The following is a 13,247-nucleotide window of genomic DNA, read 5'->3' as shown; positions in this document are numbered from 1 at the left end:
GACTGATAACCGTCTCTGCTATCATGCAAAAGCAAATGAATGCTGCTGTGTAGCGCTGGAGTATCGCCTCTGTCCGTGGCATCCAGTACACATACGGTGACTGTAAAAAAAAAAAAAAAAAAGCTGAACGGGCTCCATGGTTGCCGTGCTATGGCGTCTGCCAGGGCAATCCAGGGAAAAAGGGCATGAAATGATTGTCTGCCTTGCTTTCCCGGAGGAAGGAATGACTGACGACATTTACCCAGAACCACCCGCGACAATGATTTTTGCCCCATCAGCCACTGGGCTCTCAACCCAGAATTCTAAGGGGCGAGGGAGACTGCAGGAACTATGGGATAGCTATGGAATAGCTACCCACAGTGCAATGCTCTGGAAATTGACGCTAGCCTCGGACCATGGACGCACACTGCCGAATTAATGTGCTTAGTGTGGCTGCGTGAACTCGACTTTATACAATCTGTTTTATAACACCGGTTTATGTAAAATCGGAATAATCCCATAGCGCAGATGTACCCTTAGAGGGGAAGCTGTTGCACACACCAAGCTTGCTCTCTGCTTTAATCTAACTAGAGTCAATTCTCTGGGCAGTTACTTCCTAGCAATCAGGCATTGGCTCTGGATTAATCATTTAGACGTGATTGCCTTGGTGCTGCTTGTGACTGCCTCTGTAAAAGGACGGCTGTGAAGAGCATGAACACACAAGTCACATTGAGAAGATGCCCAGACTCCTCATCGATAGGACACTAACTACTGCTCAGCAGAGGGGTGCCATGATTGGTGCGACTTAACTGTTACATCCCCATTTGTAACTACACTACTTTCTGCAGGCAGCGCTTTTTCACCACTAGTATCAAAGCTAAATTTTGATACATTTTGCTCCATTTTCCAGCAGTCACTGCACAGGGTGGTTGTCCTGTATGAATGTAGAATTGAATGATGTGGTGAAGCCATGCTGTTACAGGCAGTTTTGCACATCTACCATAGTCTACCATTGTAGTTGTACGCTAAGCATTTATCCCACATTTCCTGGCATTCCTCTCATGAACAGTGGGTTGTGGGAAATTTCTATAAACCTTCTGAGATCCTTAGGGAACTACAGAAGGAAGGGGTCAAAGTCCCATAAGGCCATGAGAACTATTATCACTTTTGAGGCACTTTATCAAGTAAAAGACAAGTGCACTTAGAACACAAAAACTTAATTCTGCCCTCATACTTCCCTGTGGGAAAACACCACATTTATAAATTACACCTGTACAGCTTTCTAGCAGCCATGTTAATATTGCATAAGTTTTGCAACTGTGAGAAATGGTGTTATTGTATAGGAAGGTACATTTTATCTACAGATGAGACTCTGCTAGTAAAATAGTGAATGGTGATGTGTAGGGGATAAAATACATTTTAAATGGATATCTTAGCTGCTTTCATGGGATTGTGGTGTGGAGGAAGGGGGTGTTCCCCGTAGCACCCTTAACTGGTTTTAAATATTCCCTATTTATAGGAATTACACTGTGGTTGGGCAGAGGAAGTCTGAACAGATCAAAAATCACACAATTTCCATCTACATATTATAGTGCATCCTTCTTCACTGTAATAGACTTGCCAGTTTCACTTTACTGTCTCCATGTCTCCTTGCACAGGCAAGCTTGTGCAGGAAACAGAACAAGATGCAGAAGTGCCCGATTATGTTTTTTTCAAGCTCCCTCAGCAGCCTGCTTTTATTCTGTTTATAATCTTACAAAATGGCTGAGTCAGACTGCAAAACATACAGCCCTCACCCCTGCCAACTAGCCAAGTGTTTCACAGCTCCAGCTTGGATATGCCATACTATGAACAACCTCACTTCTCTTGTGTGGCACTATGTTTCAGCATGACCAAGTTGCACACTTGCTCCTACCATTTCTCCTGTGCCTAAGTGACCTATTCAGGCACCGGTGCTGTCTAGGAAAACAGTTAAAAGGTGGGTTAACCCCTTGAAGGGAGTTGGGCATAATCTGTTACTAACTAGCTGCCTCCCAAGTGGTGAGACAAAGAGACCAACGAGCAGCTCAACTGAGGAGAGAGGTGCAAGGAGTAGGAAAGTCTCCTGCAGGAGGTGCTGGGTCAGGAAAAGACCTGGAAGGAAACTAGCCACTAGCCAGGTGGAAGACTAACAAGGGGTATACATGCTGCATAGGTAACAGCCTTCTGAGGCAGAGGCCTCAGGAGAATCCAGGTGGTTTGTCCATCCTGATTTAACTTGAACTGCGTTTGAGTTTCAACAATAAATGTACCCCACAGAAAAAGCAATGAATACTGACATTAGAAGCAGCTTTACTGATGCACAAGCCTGGAAATTGAACATTGGCTTACTTGAGAGTGGGAAATGCAGGCATGGTCTGATGCAGTTTGAGGAGATCCTGCTGTTAACACCTTACACAAAAATTTATAAAACTTATTTACACTTCCTCCTTAGGATCCCAACTAAGGCAGGGCCAGGAATAATATACACACAATTTGTACATGTGAGGGCAGTTGTGTGCACAGAGAAATAATAAATAATAAAAAAAAGTCCCACTACTTGGGGCACTCCAGATACCAGATTTTGCAACATAACAGCTCTCCAATTTCTCAGTGAGGGCAGACTTGTGGTTATAGTGGGGGGGAAATGTTTTGTAATTATCTGATTAATAAAGAACAAGGTATATTATTGGGATGATATAAATATACAAAGGTGCTGAAAGTTACAATGAAGAATATAATATTTCATAAAAATAAATACTTATTTTCATATTAGAATTTTAAGAATTTTTCTTTTCTTTGCACAAAGTTCAAGTTGTATTCAAGTCCAGTACAGTTTATATGGGCAGCTTTATGCTTTCACATTCAGCTGCACAGACACTGCCTTTGCTTCTGATTTAGCTCGGTTTCGTTTTCTTTTTCGTTTCTTCTTAGCAGCGGAAGGCTGTTGGGGCTCCTGCACTTTTTTCTTTTTCTTCAGGCAACTGAGAGGATTGGGGCCACCTGCCCTCTTACGTTTTCTTCTGTTTTCAGACTCCTTTACTAGTCCCTGTTCTTCTTTAAGATGCTCAATACTTTGTTTCTGGTGCTCTGGAACAAGCTGATTTGCCTGCATGGCTTGAACAAATGCCAGTGATTTCGGAGAAGGTTTGTCCAGCACCATAGTGTTCTGAATAATAAAGAGAAGAGGAACTCCAGCCTTTTTCTTCACTTTTGTTGCCAAATCCTGGTCCTGTCAAAATCAAACACATCAGTCAATATTTTGGAATGGATCAAACCTTCAATTCAAATGCAACTACCTTTAAAACAAAGACAGATACAGTCTATAAAAAAAGTCATTATCAGGGATATGGATGATGGAAATTTACCTCCTACCTTTGTGGACAGAAAAAAAATGTGTTTAGAACAGGTAAACAGGTAATTGCCCTAGTAATATGCAAAAGAGGTAAATGTTCTAATAGAAGATGCTATATAAAATTCTAGCAAACCATCTTATTTTCACGTAATGCAGAAAATGCAGAATATAAAACAGATTCAAATACATTATGTGCATTCACTAGCACTTTTAAGTCACAATAATAGACAATTACAATGTCTTATCTGCACCCAGGTTTCAACAGCACTTGCCAGTTTAAATATCATTTTCTATTTAAAAAAGATGAACCAAAATCTATTCCAAATGTCCAGTTTAGCATTTTAAGAAAAATGCTAACACAGACTGGTGGACATGCAATCGAGGCACATACAATCTTTTTGTTCCCATTCATCATGCAAAAATCACATCTGCTGCTTGTTTCCTTAAAATGGCCATTCTGTTTTAGGGAGCTAACTACAGTAACAGCTAATCATTCACTTGTGCTGACAAAACTGGTAACTTTTGCATGCAACCTACAATTTTCCCATTTTGTAATTTGCATGTAAAGTTACTTGTCTTGGGCATGCAAGTCTTATAAATTTAGTCCCAATAAACCACATAAATCTCATGTTCATAGTTGACAGAATTCCTAATATTTAGGAATCAGAGAATAGATTTAGGAAGTATGGCTTAACTTTATTTCAAAATGTATTACCTGCGTAGCAATGAAATAGTGATGAGGATTACCCTCTTCAGTCATGGACAATAGACATGCTGAGCCACTCACTGGATTTTTGAAGTGGGAACAGTTTCGAACTTGAAATCTTTGGGCAATTAGCTTTGCTCCATAAAGTTCCTTCCCCAATGACTCCAATTCTTTTAAAACACATCTAAAGAGCAAAAATAAGAGTGATTTACTGGAGGAAAATAACTACTTGCACAACTGTTGTATACAACTGCAAAGATATTTTAAATTTTGAATTCTCAAACATGTTTGATTCTAGCTGAACATTTTCTGATCAGGCTCTATGCTTGTCACACAGTGCCCAATAATCTGAACGAAATAACAGTTTCTCTCACTTCAGCACATGCTCAATAGTTCTAAACAAGACTGACCAGTAACGTTTGAAATATCAAATAGGGACAATTCAATGGCAGTGTCAACTCCTCATACTCTTATTTGTGTTTATACAACTGCTTCAATTGCTAGACAAATATATTACCACATTCAAAAATATATGTCAATATAATTACAGCCACTACAAAGAAATTCAAATTTCTTAAGACTGCGAGCCCTTTGGATAGAGGACTGCCTCTTCCTAGATGTTTAGACATCACCTAGTACACAGAGCACTACCATAATACAACTAAAAATAATACGCAATGGTGCCAACTGCTTTATTTACTGTATGTGGTGTTAATTTATGCCTTCATGTGTATGACCATTGAGTTGCTAAGAGATCTCAACTCTGAATGGCATGATACAGAAAAACAGGCACTGGGATGTCTGATGTGCAATCAATTTGATTACTATTTTGCAGGTTCGCAACTACAGGTGCTCAGCAGAAACATTCTCTGGAATTTACATATTAAAGGGGCATGTGGGGCGATGAAAATCAGCGTCTCTAAAGTACAGACAGTTTGACAGGGCTTGGGAAGGGTCTAGAGCCCTGCAACACTATCTGGGGTTTCTTCAGAGACATGTGTATTGAGATGGGTATATGTAGATAGTCATATTCACATCTTCGAACGATAATGCCATTTCAACCATAATTACACCATTGCTAGGGCAATGCTTTGATCCACTCAGTTATACCATTAAGAAAACAGAACTCCTTTTTGTTTTCTCATATACTCCAAAAGTTCACTGCATACTCTTTCAGAAAATTTTAAGAGGGCATCTATTTCGTCTAACAAAGCAATCCTGAAGCAAAGCAGCATGATGGAACAAAACCAATTAATAATGCTGCTGGTTAGCCTGGTCTTTAGTTTCTGTGTTGCCATTGTTATGTACAATGATATACTAAAAATCTCTCTCTATATTTTTTAAAAGATCAACATTTTCCCACTGCACATGGTTAAAAAAGGAAGGGAAACTGAAGAAAGCAGATAATGATGGTGAAGAGGTGGTAGATTTCAACTCTGTGGACACGGGGAACATGGAAGGATCTATCAAATGAACGTAAACTGAATCACTGCTTTCAACCTGAAGTGAAGAGACGGAATATGCCAAACTACTTCTGCTCAGCACAGTGCTAAAATCTAGGTTGGCCTGCTCTGTGCTACATGACTGTCACAGCTGATTTATTTGCAATCAAGTGGAAGGAAAGGAGGTTCGACAGACATGCATCAATGTAAGAGGCAGTTATTTGTCTGCACTTCCACCAGCTTGCAAAGTAAAGAATTCTTTTTGGAACAAGTGTTTCTGGTTGAAAGGAAAGATGAGTTGGACAAACCAAAAAAAATCCACTACCCAGGGCTCAAAACACAATTCCTTTTTGTTCATTATACTTACTTCCTTTTCAAAGCAACGATGATGTTTTTTGTTTTTTTATTTTTTTTTTTAAAGTCACCCATGCAACTACCATTGTACATCATATCTTGCATTGAACCCTGGCAATATCACAGTAAGTCAGGGGCTCTTCTGCCTGATGAAGCTCGGGAAGTTCTGCTGTTGAAATAACTATTGGAATATGAAAATGACTAAGGTTACACATATGCTGCAAGACCAACCATGTCAGGGGACCTGGTTACAACAGTCGTTCCTCAACATGGCTAAAACATGATTCCATCTTTGAAAGTAAGCAGAGTGAAAAACATGTGTTACCATGCCCTTGAGAGTGTATCTACAAAGCTATGCCTTCTGAAGTCTAAGAATAGGATTTTCAAAGGGTGCCGAGTTAGTTTTCCAGATACCACTGAATTTCAAGTTAAGTTCTTCGAAAATCCCAGCCTAAAGAAATAAAACAAGCTGTGCACTAGGTGAGTACTGGATTTAATTGTAACATAATTGCAATCAACCTTCTAAAGGACTATTTCAAAATATGTAACTTATTATTAGGGCTGATTAAAGAGGGAAAAACATTTAAAATATCTTATTCAATGAATTTCACCAGTATTTGTTGCCTAATATATCCACTGAACAGTATTTAACCAGCACTACAGGTGGGTGAATTCACTGGTGGTAAAATAAGAATAAACTTACAAACATGATTCTACCAGTCCTACTTACAGCATCTCCTTTTATCTTTTTTCTCTTTCTGACACATTTCCTATTTTCATATATATATCTATATCTATATCTATATCTATATCTATATCTTTCTTCCTTTTTACTAATTTATCCCACCAACCTGCCCAACCCTCTCACTCAATGAGACTTTCATCAGATGCCCAATATCCAGAGGTCTGAACCTGCTGGTCAAAGGACAATAGGGAAAGGTAGAGAGGCTCCACTGACTTAGGACAATGCCTGGTGAGAAGCCCACCATCTTTCCCAGATACTGGGGAAGCAAATGACACAGGGTGCTCTCCCTGAGGCCAGCTTGGGGGCACCAACATCCAATTCCGGTGCTGCTGAAAGGGAATCGGCTTTCTCTCCTTACCTCCTCTTGCCCTTGCCCACGGATACCATGGGAAATAGCAGAGGTTACCATTGCTGCATCATGTGGATGCTGGGGAAAAGGGGGAGTCATCTCTCCGAGCAAAACCCCTACTCCAAGTACCTCTCCAAGCACACAGTTCCATCCCAAGGGGAATTGACCTGCTTCTGGGCAGTTTCACTGCGGGGAAGCTGGTTGGAGTCAGGTCATAAGAACACAAGAATGGCCATGCTGGGTCAGACCAATGGTCCTTCTAGCCCAGTATCCTGTCTTTTGACAGTGGCCAGTGCCAGATGCTTCAGAGAGAGTGAACACAACAGGGCAATTTATCAAGTAATCCATCCTAAGTTGCCCAGACCCAGCTTCTAGCAGTCACAGGTTTACACAGATCCAGAACATGGTGTTGCATCCCTGATCATTTTGGCTAATAGCCATTGATGATCCTGGAACTCCCAGAATTTGACATTTCTGCGCGTAACCCCAGAACTTGACAGTACTTCAGTCAGCCATCTTCAGTCAGCCACTGCTAGCTGAAAACCAAATACCACAGAGTTAGGAATAATCTTACACTCTGACAGGCAAGGCCATTCAGCTGCATGTTTGCCGTTTTTCTAATCAGAATGGGACAGAGTTAATATATCATAAGAATGGAAGGAATGTTTGAACAATTGATGTTGGTTAAGTGTCTCTGATATATAAGTTCATTGTTATAACTAAAAATGCTTTAATAATAAAAAATAAGTAGGTTGCTAAAACTAAAAAAATTGGTAACCCACCAGGGGTTACTATGACGACCCACCAGGAGTCATTATAAGTCATGTGTTTTAAGTTAGCTATACCAAAAAAAAAAATTAAAGCACTGCATGAAAGTTTTTCTTTGGGCAAAAATCTAGCACCTTTAAACTACCCAGCAACTGGACAGAAGGATGGCCCCCAGAAGGGTGGTTGCTGATACTCAAAACCATTTCAGACTTTGACTAAATATAAATGTTTAAAATGCTCTAACCCTACTGCTACAGCACGTGTGTGAGCTTGTTTAAAACCTAATAAAAATAATTTTAGTTAAAAGTACTCTTATTTATGCCAATCATATATCAAACAATACTGGGTCAGATTAAAGGTTCATCTAGCTCAGTATTCTGTCTACCAACAGTGGCCAATGAATGAACAGAACAGGTAATCATCAAATGATCCATCCCGTCGCCCATTCCCAGCTTCTGGCAAACAGAGGCTAGGGACTCCAGCCCTGCCCATCCTGGCTAATAGCCATTGATGGACCTATCCTTCATGAACTTTTCTAGTTCTTTTCTGAATCCTGCTATAGTCTTGGCCTTCACAACATCCTCTGGCAAGGAGTTTCACAGGTTGACTGCATGTTGTGTGAAGAAATACTTCCTTTTGTTTGTTTTAAACCTGCTGCTTATTAATTTCATATGGCGGTCCCTAGTTCTTGTGTTATGGAAGTGCTGTTTATTCCTTCTTATATTTACTTTCTCCACACCAGTCATGACTTTACAGACGTCTATCATAATCCCCCTTTGTCATCTCTTTTCCAAACTGAAAAGTCCCAGTCTTATTAATCTCTCCTCCTACAGCAGCTGTTCCATACCCCTAATAATTTTTGTTGCCATTTTCTGAACCTTTTGAAAGTCCAATATATCTTTTTTGAGATGGGGTGACCACATCTGCACCCAGTAATTAAGGATTCATATAAAGGCAATATGATATTTTCTGTCTTATTATCTATCCCTTTCTTAATGATTCCCAATATTTTTGACTGCCGCCGCAGAGTGAGTGGCTGTTATCAGAGAACTATGCACAATGACTCCAAGATCTCTTTCTTGAGTGGTAACAGTTAATTTAGACCTCATCATTTCATTTTTTATATATATGTATAGTTGGGATGATATTTTCCAATGTGCAATACTTTTGCATTTATCAACATTGAATTTCATCTGCCATTTTGTTGCCCAGTCACCCAGTTTTGAGAGATCCTTTTGTAGCACTGCGCAGTCTGTCTGGGACTTAACTATCTTGAGTAGTTTTGTATCATCAAATTTTGCCACCTCACTATTTACCCCTTTTTCTCAATCATTTATGAATATGTTGAATAGGACTGTGCCCAGTACAGACTCTTGGGGGACACTACTATTTACCTGTCTCCATTCTGAAAACTGATTATTTATTCCCACCCTTTTTTCCTATCTTTTAATCTATTACCGATCCATGAGAGAACCTTCCTTCTTATCACGTGACTGCTTACTTTGCTTAAGAGCCTTTGGTGAGGGACCCTGTCAAAGGCTTTCTGAAAATCTAAGTACACTATATCCACTGGATCCCCCTTGTCCACGTGCTTGGTGATCCCCTGAAAGAATTTCAGTAGATTGATGAGGCACAACTTCCCTTTACAAAAATCATGTTGACTATTCACCAACAAATTATGTTTATCTACATATCTGACAATTTTGCTCTTATCTGCCCAGTACTGAAGTCAGGTTTACTGGCCAGTAATTGCCAGGGCCACCTCTGGAGCCCTTTTTAAAAATTGGTGTCACATTAGCTATCCTCCAGTCATTTGATACAGAAGCTGATTTAAATGATGGGCTACAGACGACAATTAGGAGTCCTGCAATTTCACATCTGAGTTCCTTCAGAACTCTTGGGTGAATACCATCTGGTCCTGGTGACCTATTACTGTTTAGTTAATCAATTTGTTCCAAAACCTCCTCTAATGACATCTCAATCTGGGACAGTTCCTCAGATTTGTGACCTGAAAAGAATGGCTCAGGTTTGGGAATCTCCCTCACATCCTCAACTGTGAAGACCAATGCAAAGAAATCATTTAGTTTCTCCATAATGGCCTTACTATCCTTGAGTGCTCCTTTAGCACCTCGATAGTCCAATGGCCTCCCTGGTTGTTAAGCAGTCTTCCTGCTTCTGATGTACTTAAAAAGAAATAGCAAATAAATTGTTGAGTCTTTGGCTAGGTGTTCTTCAAATTCCTTTTTGATCTTCCTAATTATATTTTTACACTTTGTTTGCCAGAGTTTATGCTCCTTTCTATTTTCCTCACTAGGATTTAGCTTCCACTTTTTAAAGGATGCCTTTTTTCCTCTCTTACAACTTCTTTAAATTACTTATTTAGCCATGGTGGCTCTTTTTTGGTTCTGTTTTTTCAAATAAATCTATGTTCACAAGTTATTCCTACCACTGCCTTAAAAACAAACAAACAAACAAACAAAAAAACCCCCCACAAACCCTGCTAATTAAATTACCACTGCTTTGGGTTCCAAAAACCCTAAACTCATCCATGAATTTACTAATTCTCTTTTGAACCAAGTTATATTTTTGGCCTTCATAACATTCCCTGGCAATGAGTTCCACAGCTAACTGAGCATTGTCTGAAGTACTTCCTTATGTTTGTTTTAAATTTGCTGCCTATGAATTTAATTGGGTGACCTTGCGGTCTGTGTGTTAGATAAACAACACTTCCCATTTCTTCACACTATTCATGATTTTATACCTCTCTATATTATTCCCCTTTGCTTGTCTCTTTTCAAAATTGAACAGTCCCAGTCTTTTTAATCTCGCCTCATATGGAAGCTGTTCCATAGCCTGAATATTTTTTTTTGCATTTCTCTGTACTTTTTCCAATTCTAATCTCTCTCTTTTGAGATGGGGCAATGAGAACTGCAGGCAATATTCTAGGTGCAGCCAGAAAATGGATTTATATAGTGTCATTATGATATTTTCTGTCTTATTATCTCTCTCTTTCTTAATGGTTCCTAACTTTGTCAGTTTTTGACTCCAGCTGCACATCAAGCAGATGTTTTCAGATAACTTGTCCACAATTACTCCAAGATTTATTTCTTGAGTGGTAACAGCTAATTTAGATCCCATCATTTTGTATATATAAATAGGATTGTTTGTTAATGTGAATTATTTTGCATTTATCTACATTGAATTTCACCTGCCAGTTTCTTGCCCAATCATCCAGTTTTATGAGATCCATTTGTAACCCTTCACAATCTACTTTGGACTTAACTATCTACAAAGTTTGCCACCTCACTGTTAACCTCCTTTTCAAGCTAATTTATGAATATGTTCAATGGCACTGGTTCCAGTACAGATCCCTGAGGGACACCACTACTTATTTCCCTCTACTGTGAAAATTGACCATTTACTCCAATCATTTGTTTCCTATCTTAGAATCACAGAACTGGAAGGAACCTCCAGATGCCATCTAGTCCAGTCCCCTGCACTCAATGCAGGACTAAGTATTATCTAGACCATCCCTGATAGGTGTTTGTCCAACCTGCTCTTAAAAACCCCCAATAATGGAGATTCTACGACTTCCCTATGCAATTTATTCCCATGCTTAACCACTGACAGTTAGAAACTTTTTCCTACTGTCCAACCTAAACCGCCCTTGCTGCAGTTTAAGCCCATTGCTTCTTGTCCTATCCTCAGAGGTTAAGAACAATTTTTCTCCCTCCTCCTTGTAACAACCTTTTACGTACTTGAAAACTGCTATGCCTCCCCCCCAGTCTTCTCTTCTCCAGACTAACCAAACCAAGTTTTTTCAATCTTCCCTCATAGGTCATGTTTTCTAGACCTTTAATCATTTTTGCTGCTCTTCTCTGGACTTTCTCCAATCTGTCCACATCTTTCCTGAAATGTGGTGCCCAGAACTGGACACAATAGTTCAGTTGAGGGCTAATCAGCATGGAGTAGAGTGGAAGAATTACTTTTTGTGTCTTGCTTACAATACTCTTACTAATACATCCCAGAATTATGTTTGCTTTTTTTGCAACTGCGTTATACTGCTGACTCATTTAGCTTGTGATTGACTATGACCCCCAGATCCCTTTCTGCAGTACTCCTTCCTAGGCAGTCACTTCCCATTTTGTATGTGCACAATTGACTGGTCCTTCCTAATAGGAATACTTTGCATTTGTCCTTACTGAATTCCATCTTATTTACTTTAGACCATTTCTTCAGTTTGTCCAGATCATTTAAAATTTTAATCCTATCCTCCAAAGCACTTGCAACTCCTCCCAGCTTGCTACCCTCCACAAACTTAACGGTATAGAGAGCACACTTATAATCTAAATAATCTTTTAAGCAGTTACTGATCCATGAGATGACCTTGGCTTAAGATCCTTTGGGTGAGAGCACTTGTCAAAGACTTTTTGATAGTCCACAATCACTATAGCAAATGGATAATAGCCCTTGCCCACTTTTGCTGACCCCACAACCCAATGAATTCTAATAAGATTGGTGGGATATGATTTCCTGTTACAAAAGCCATGTTGACTCATCCCCAACAAACCATGTCCATCTATGCATCTGATAATTCTGATCTTCATTACAGTTTCAGCCAATTTGCCTGGTACTGAAGTTAGATTAAGAGGCCTGTAACTGCCAGGATTCCCTTTGCAGACTGGTCACGTGACAGCTTGCGCCGCGCCCCCCCCATCCCACGCAGCCACTGACCGGGTGGTGCAGAGCTGCGTGGCCCCAGCCAGGTAGCCGGGCAGCTGGTCGCGGATCTGGATCTTGTTGCGCAGCGCAGCCTGGCAGAAAGTCCCGTCCAGCAGCACCTGGAAGGGCTCCCGGAAGCCGAAGTTGTACTTGTAGAAGCTCATATATTTCTTAGCGTGTTTCTGCCGCGTGAGCTTCATGGCGAGAGCGAAGCTGCCGCGGCAACCGTCACAGCGACTGCGCCCGCGCCACCGACCGGCGGTTGTTGGCTGCCCCGGATACGGAAACTCACAGGCATGTGCCCGGCAAGCGGCAGCAGGAGGCGGGGCAGAGGGCGGAGCGTCTAGCGAGGGGCGCGGCTAATGACGCGTGCGTTCGAGAGCGGGAACCAGACTGCGAAGGCAAGCCACGCCCGCTAGTGGGCGCGTGACCCGCTCACCTGGTCACCAGCACGGGGTCCCGTGCGGGGCTAGGTTGGGCTTGTGCTGGCCGCTGCGCCTGCGCCGCTGCCCTACAGCCGAGCGCTGACCGCCAGTCAGGTTCGGGCGTGCGTCATCCCCACCCCCGCGAGAGCCGACTGGGACCCTGTCCCGGACCCGCCCCGGGCCAGCCCTCCTTACCCTCCCCCTCCCCGGTGCCCGTGCCCGGGAGAGGCCAGCCTGAGTCCACGCTGCGCCAGCCCTGCTGGGAGGGAATTTCGATCTGCTGAGTGTTTCAAAGCTTGAGAAAAAAATTCATCCCAAATCGGGCTAAAAAATAAAAACCTCAAAATTTGTGGCTGGAGAGAAATTCCAAATAGACGTCTTTGG

The 13,247-nt window shown here is 41.2% G+C and overlaps 1 protein-coding gene across 1 annotated transcript; it reads right to left on the bottom strand.

Moving 5' to 3' along the window:
* Window positions 1–2,290: 2,290 nt before the first annotated feature.
* On the bottom strand, window positions 2,291–12,803 carry UTP23 (UTP23 small subunit processome component). Its single transcript, XM_032765275.2, has 3 exons — window positions 12,451–12,803; window positions 4,068–4,242; window positions 2,291–3,229 (listed from the first exon to the last, which is right to left on the bottom strand). Exons 1-3 carry the CDS (start codon window positions 12,636–12,638, stop codon window positions 2,849–2,851), a joined length of 744 nt encoding a protein of 247 aa, XP_032621166.1. The 5' UTR covers window positions 12,639–12,803; the 3' UTR covers window positions 2,291–2,848.
* Window positions 12,804–13,247: the final 444 nt, after the last annotated feature.

The sequence above is a fragment of the Chelonoidis abingdonii genome, chromosome 2, assembly GCF_003597395.2.
Source record: "Chelonoidis abingdonii isolate Lonesome George chromosome 2, CheloAbing_2.0, whole genome shotgun sequence".
NCBI lineage: Eukaryota > Metazoa > Chordata > Testudines > Testudinidae > Chelonoidis > Chelonoidis abingdonii.
The sequence above is the reverse complement of the archived record's forward strand: the minus strand, read 5'-3'. Positions and strand labels throughout refer to the sequence as shown.

Excerpts from the sequence above, each read along its gene's own strand:
- UTP23 (XM_032765275.2), bottom strand. The coding sequence starts at position 12,638 with ATGAAGCTCACGCGGCAGAAACACGCTAAGAAATATATGAGCTTCTAC. Across the intron at positions 4,243-12,450 it reads ACGCAGCTCTGCACCACCCG|ATGTGTTTTAAAAGAATTGG; the intron begins GTCAGTGGCTGC and ends TTTGCTCTTTAG. Across the intron at positions 3,230-4,067 it reads ACTATTTCATTGCTACGCAG|GACCAGGATTTGGCAACAAA; the intron begins GTAATACATTTT and ends TGATTTTGACAG.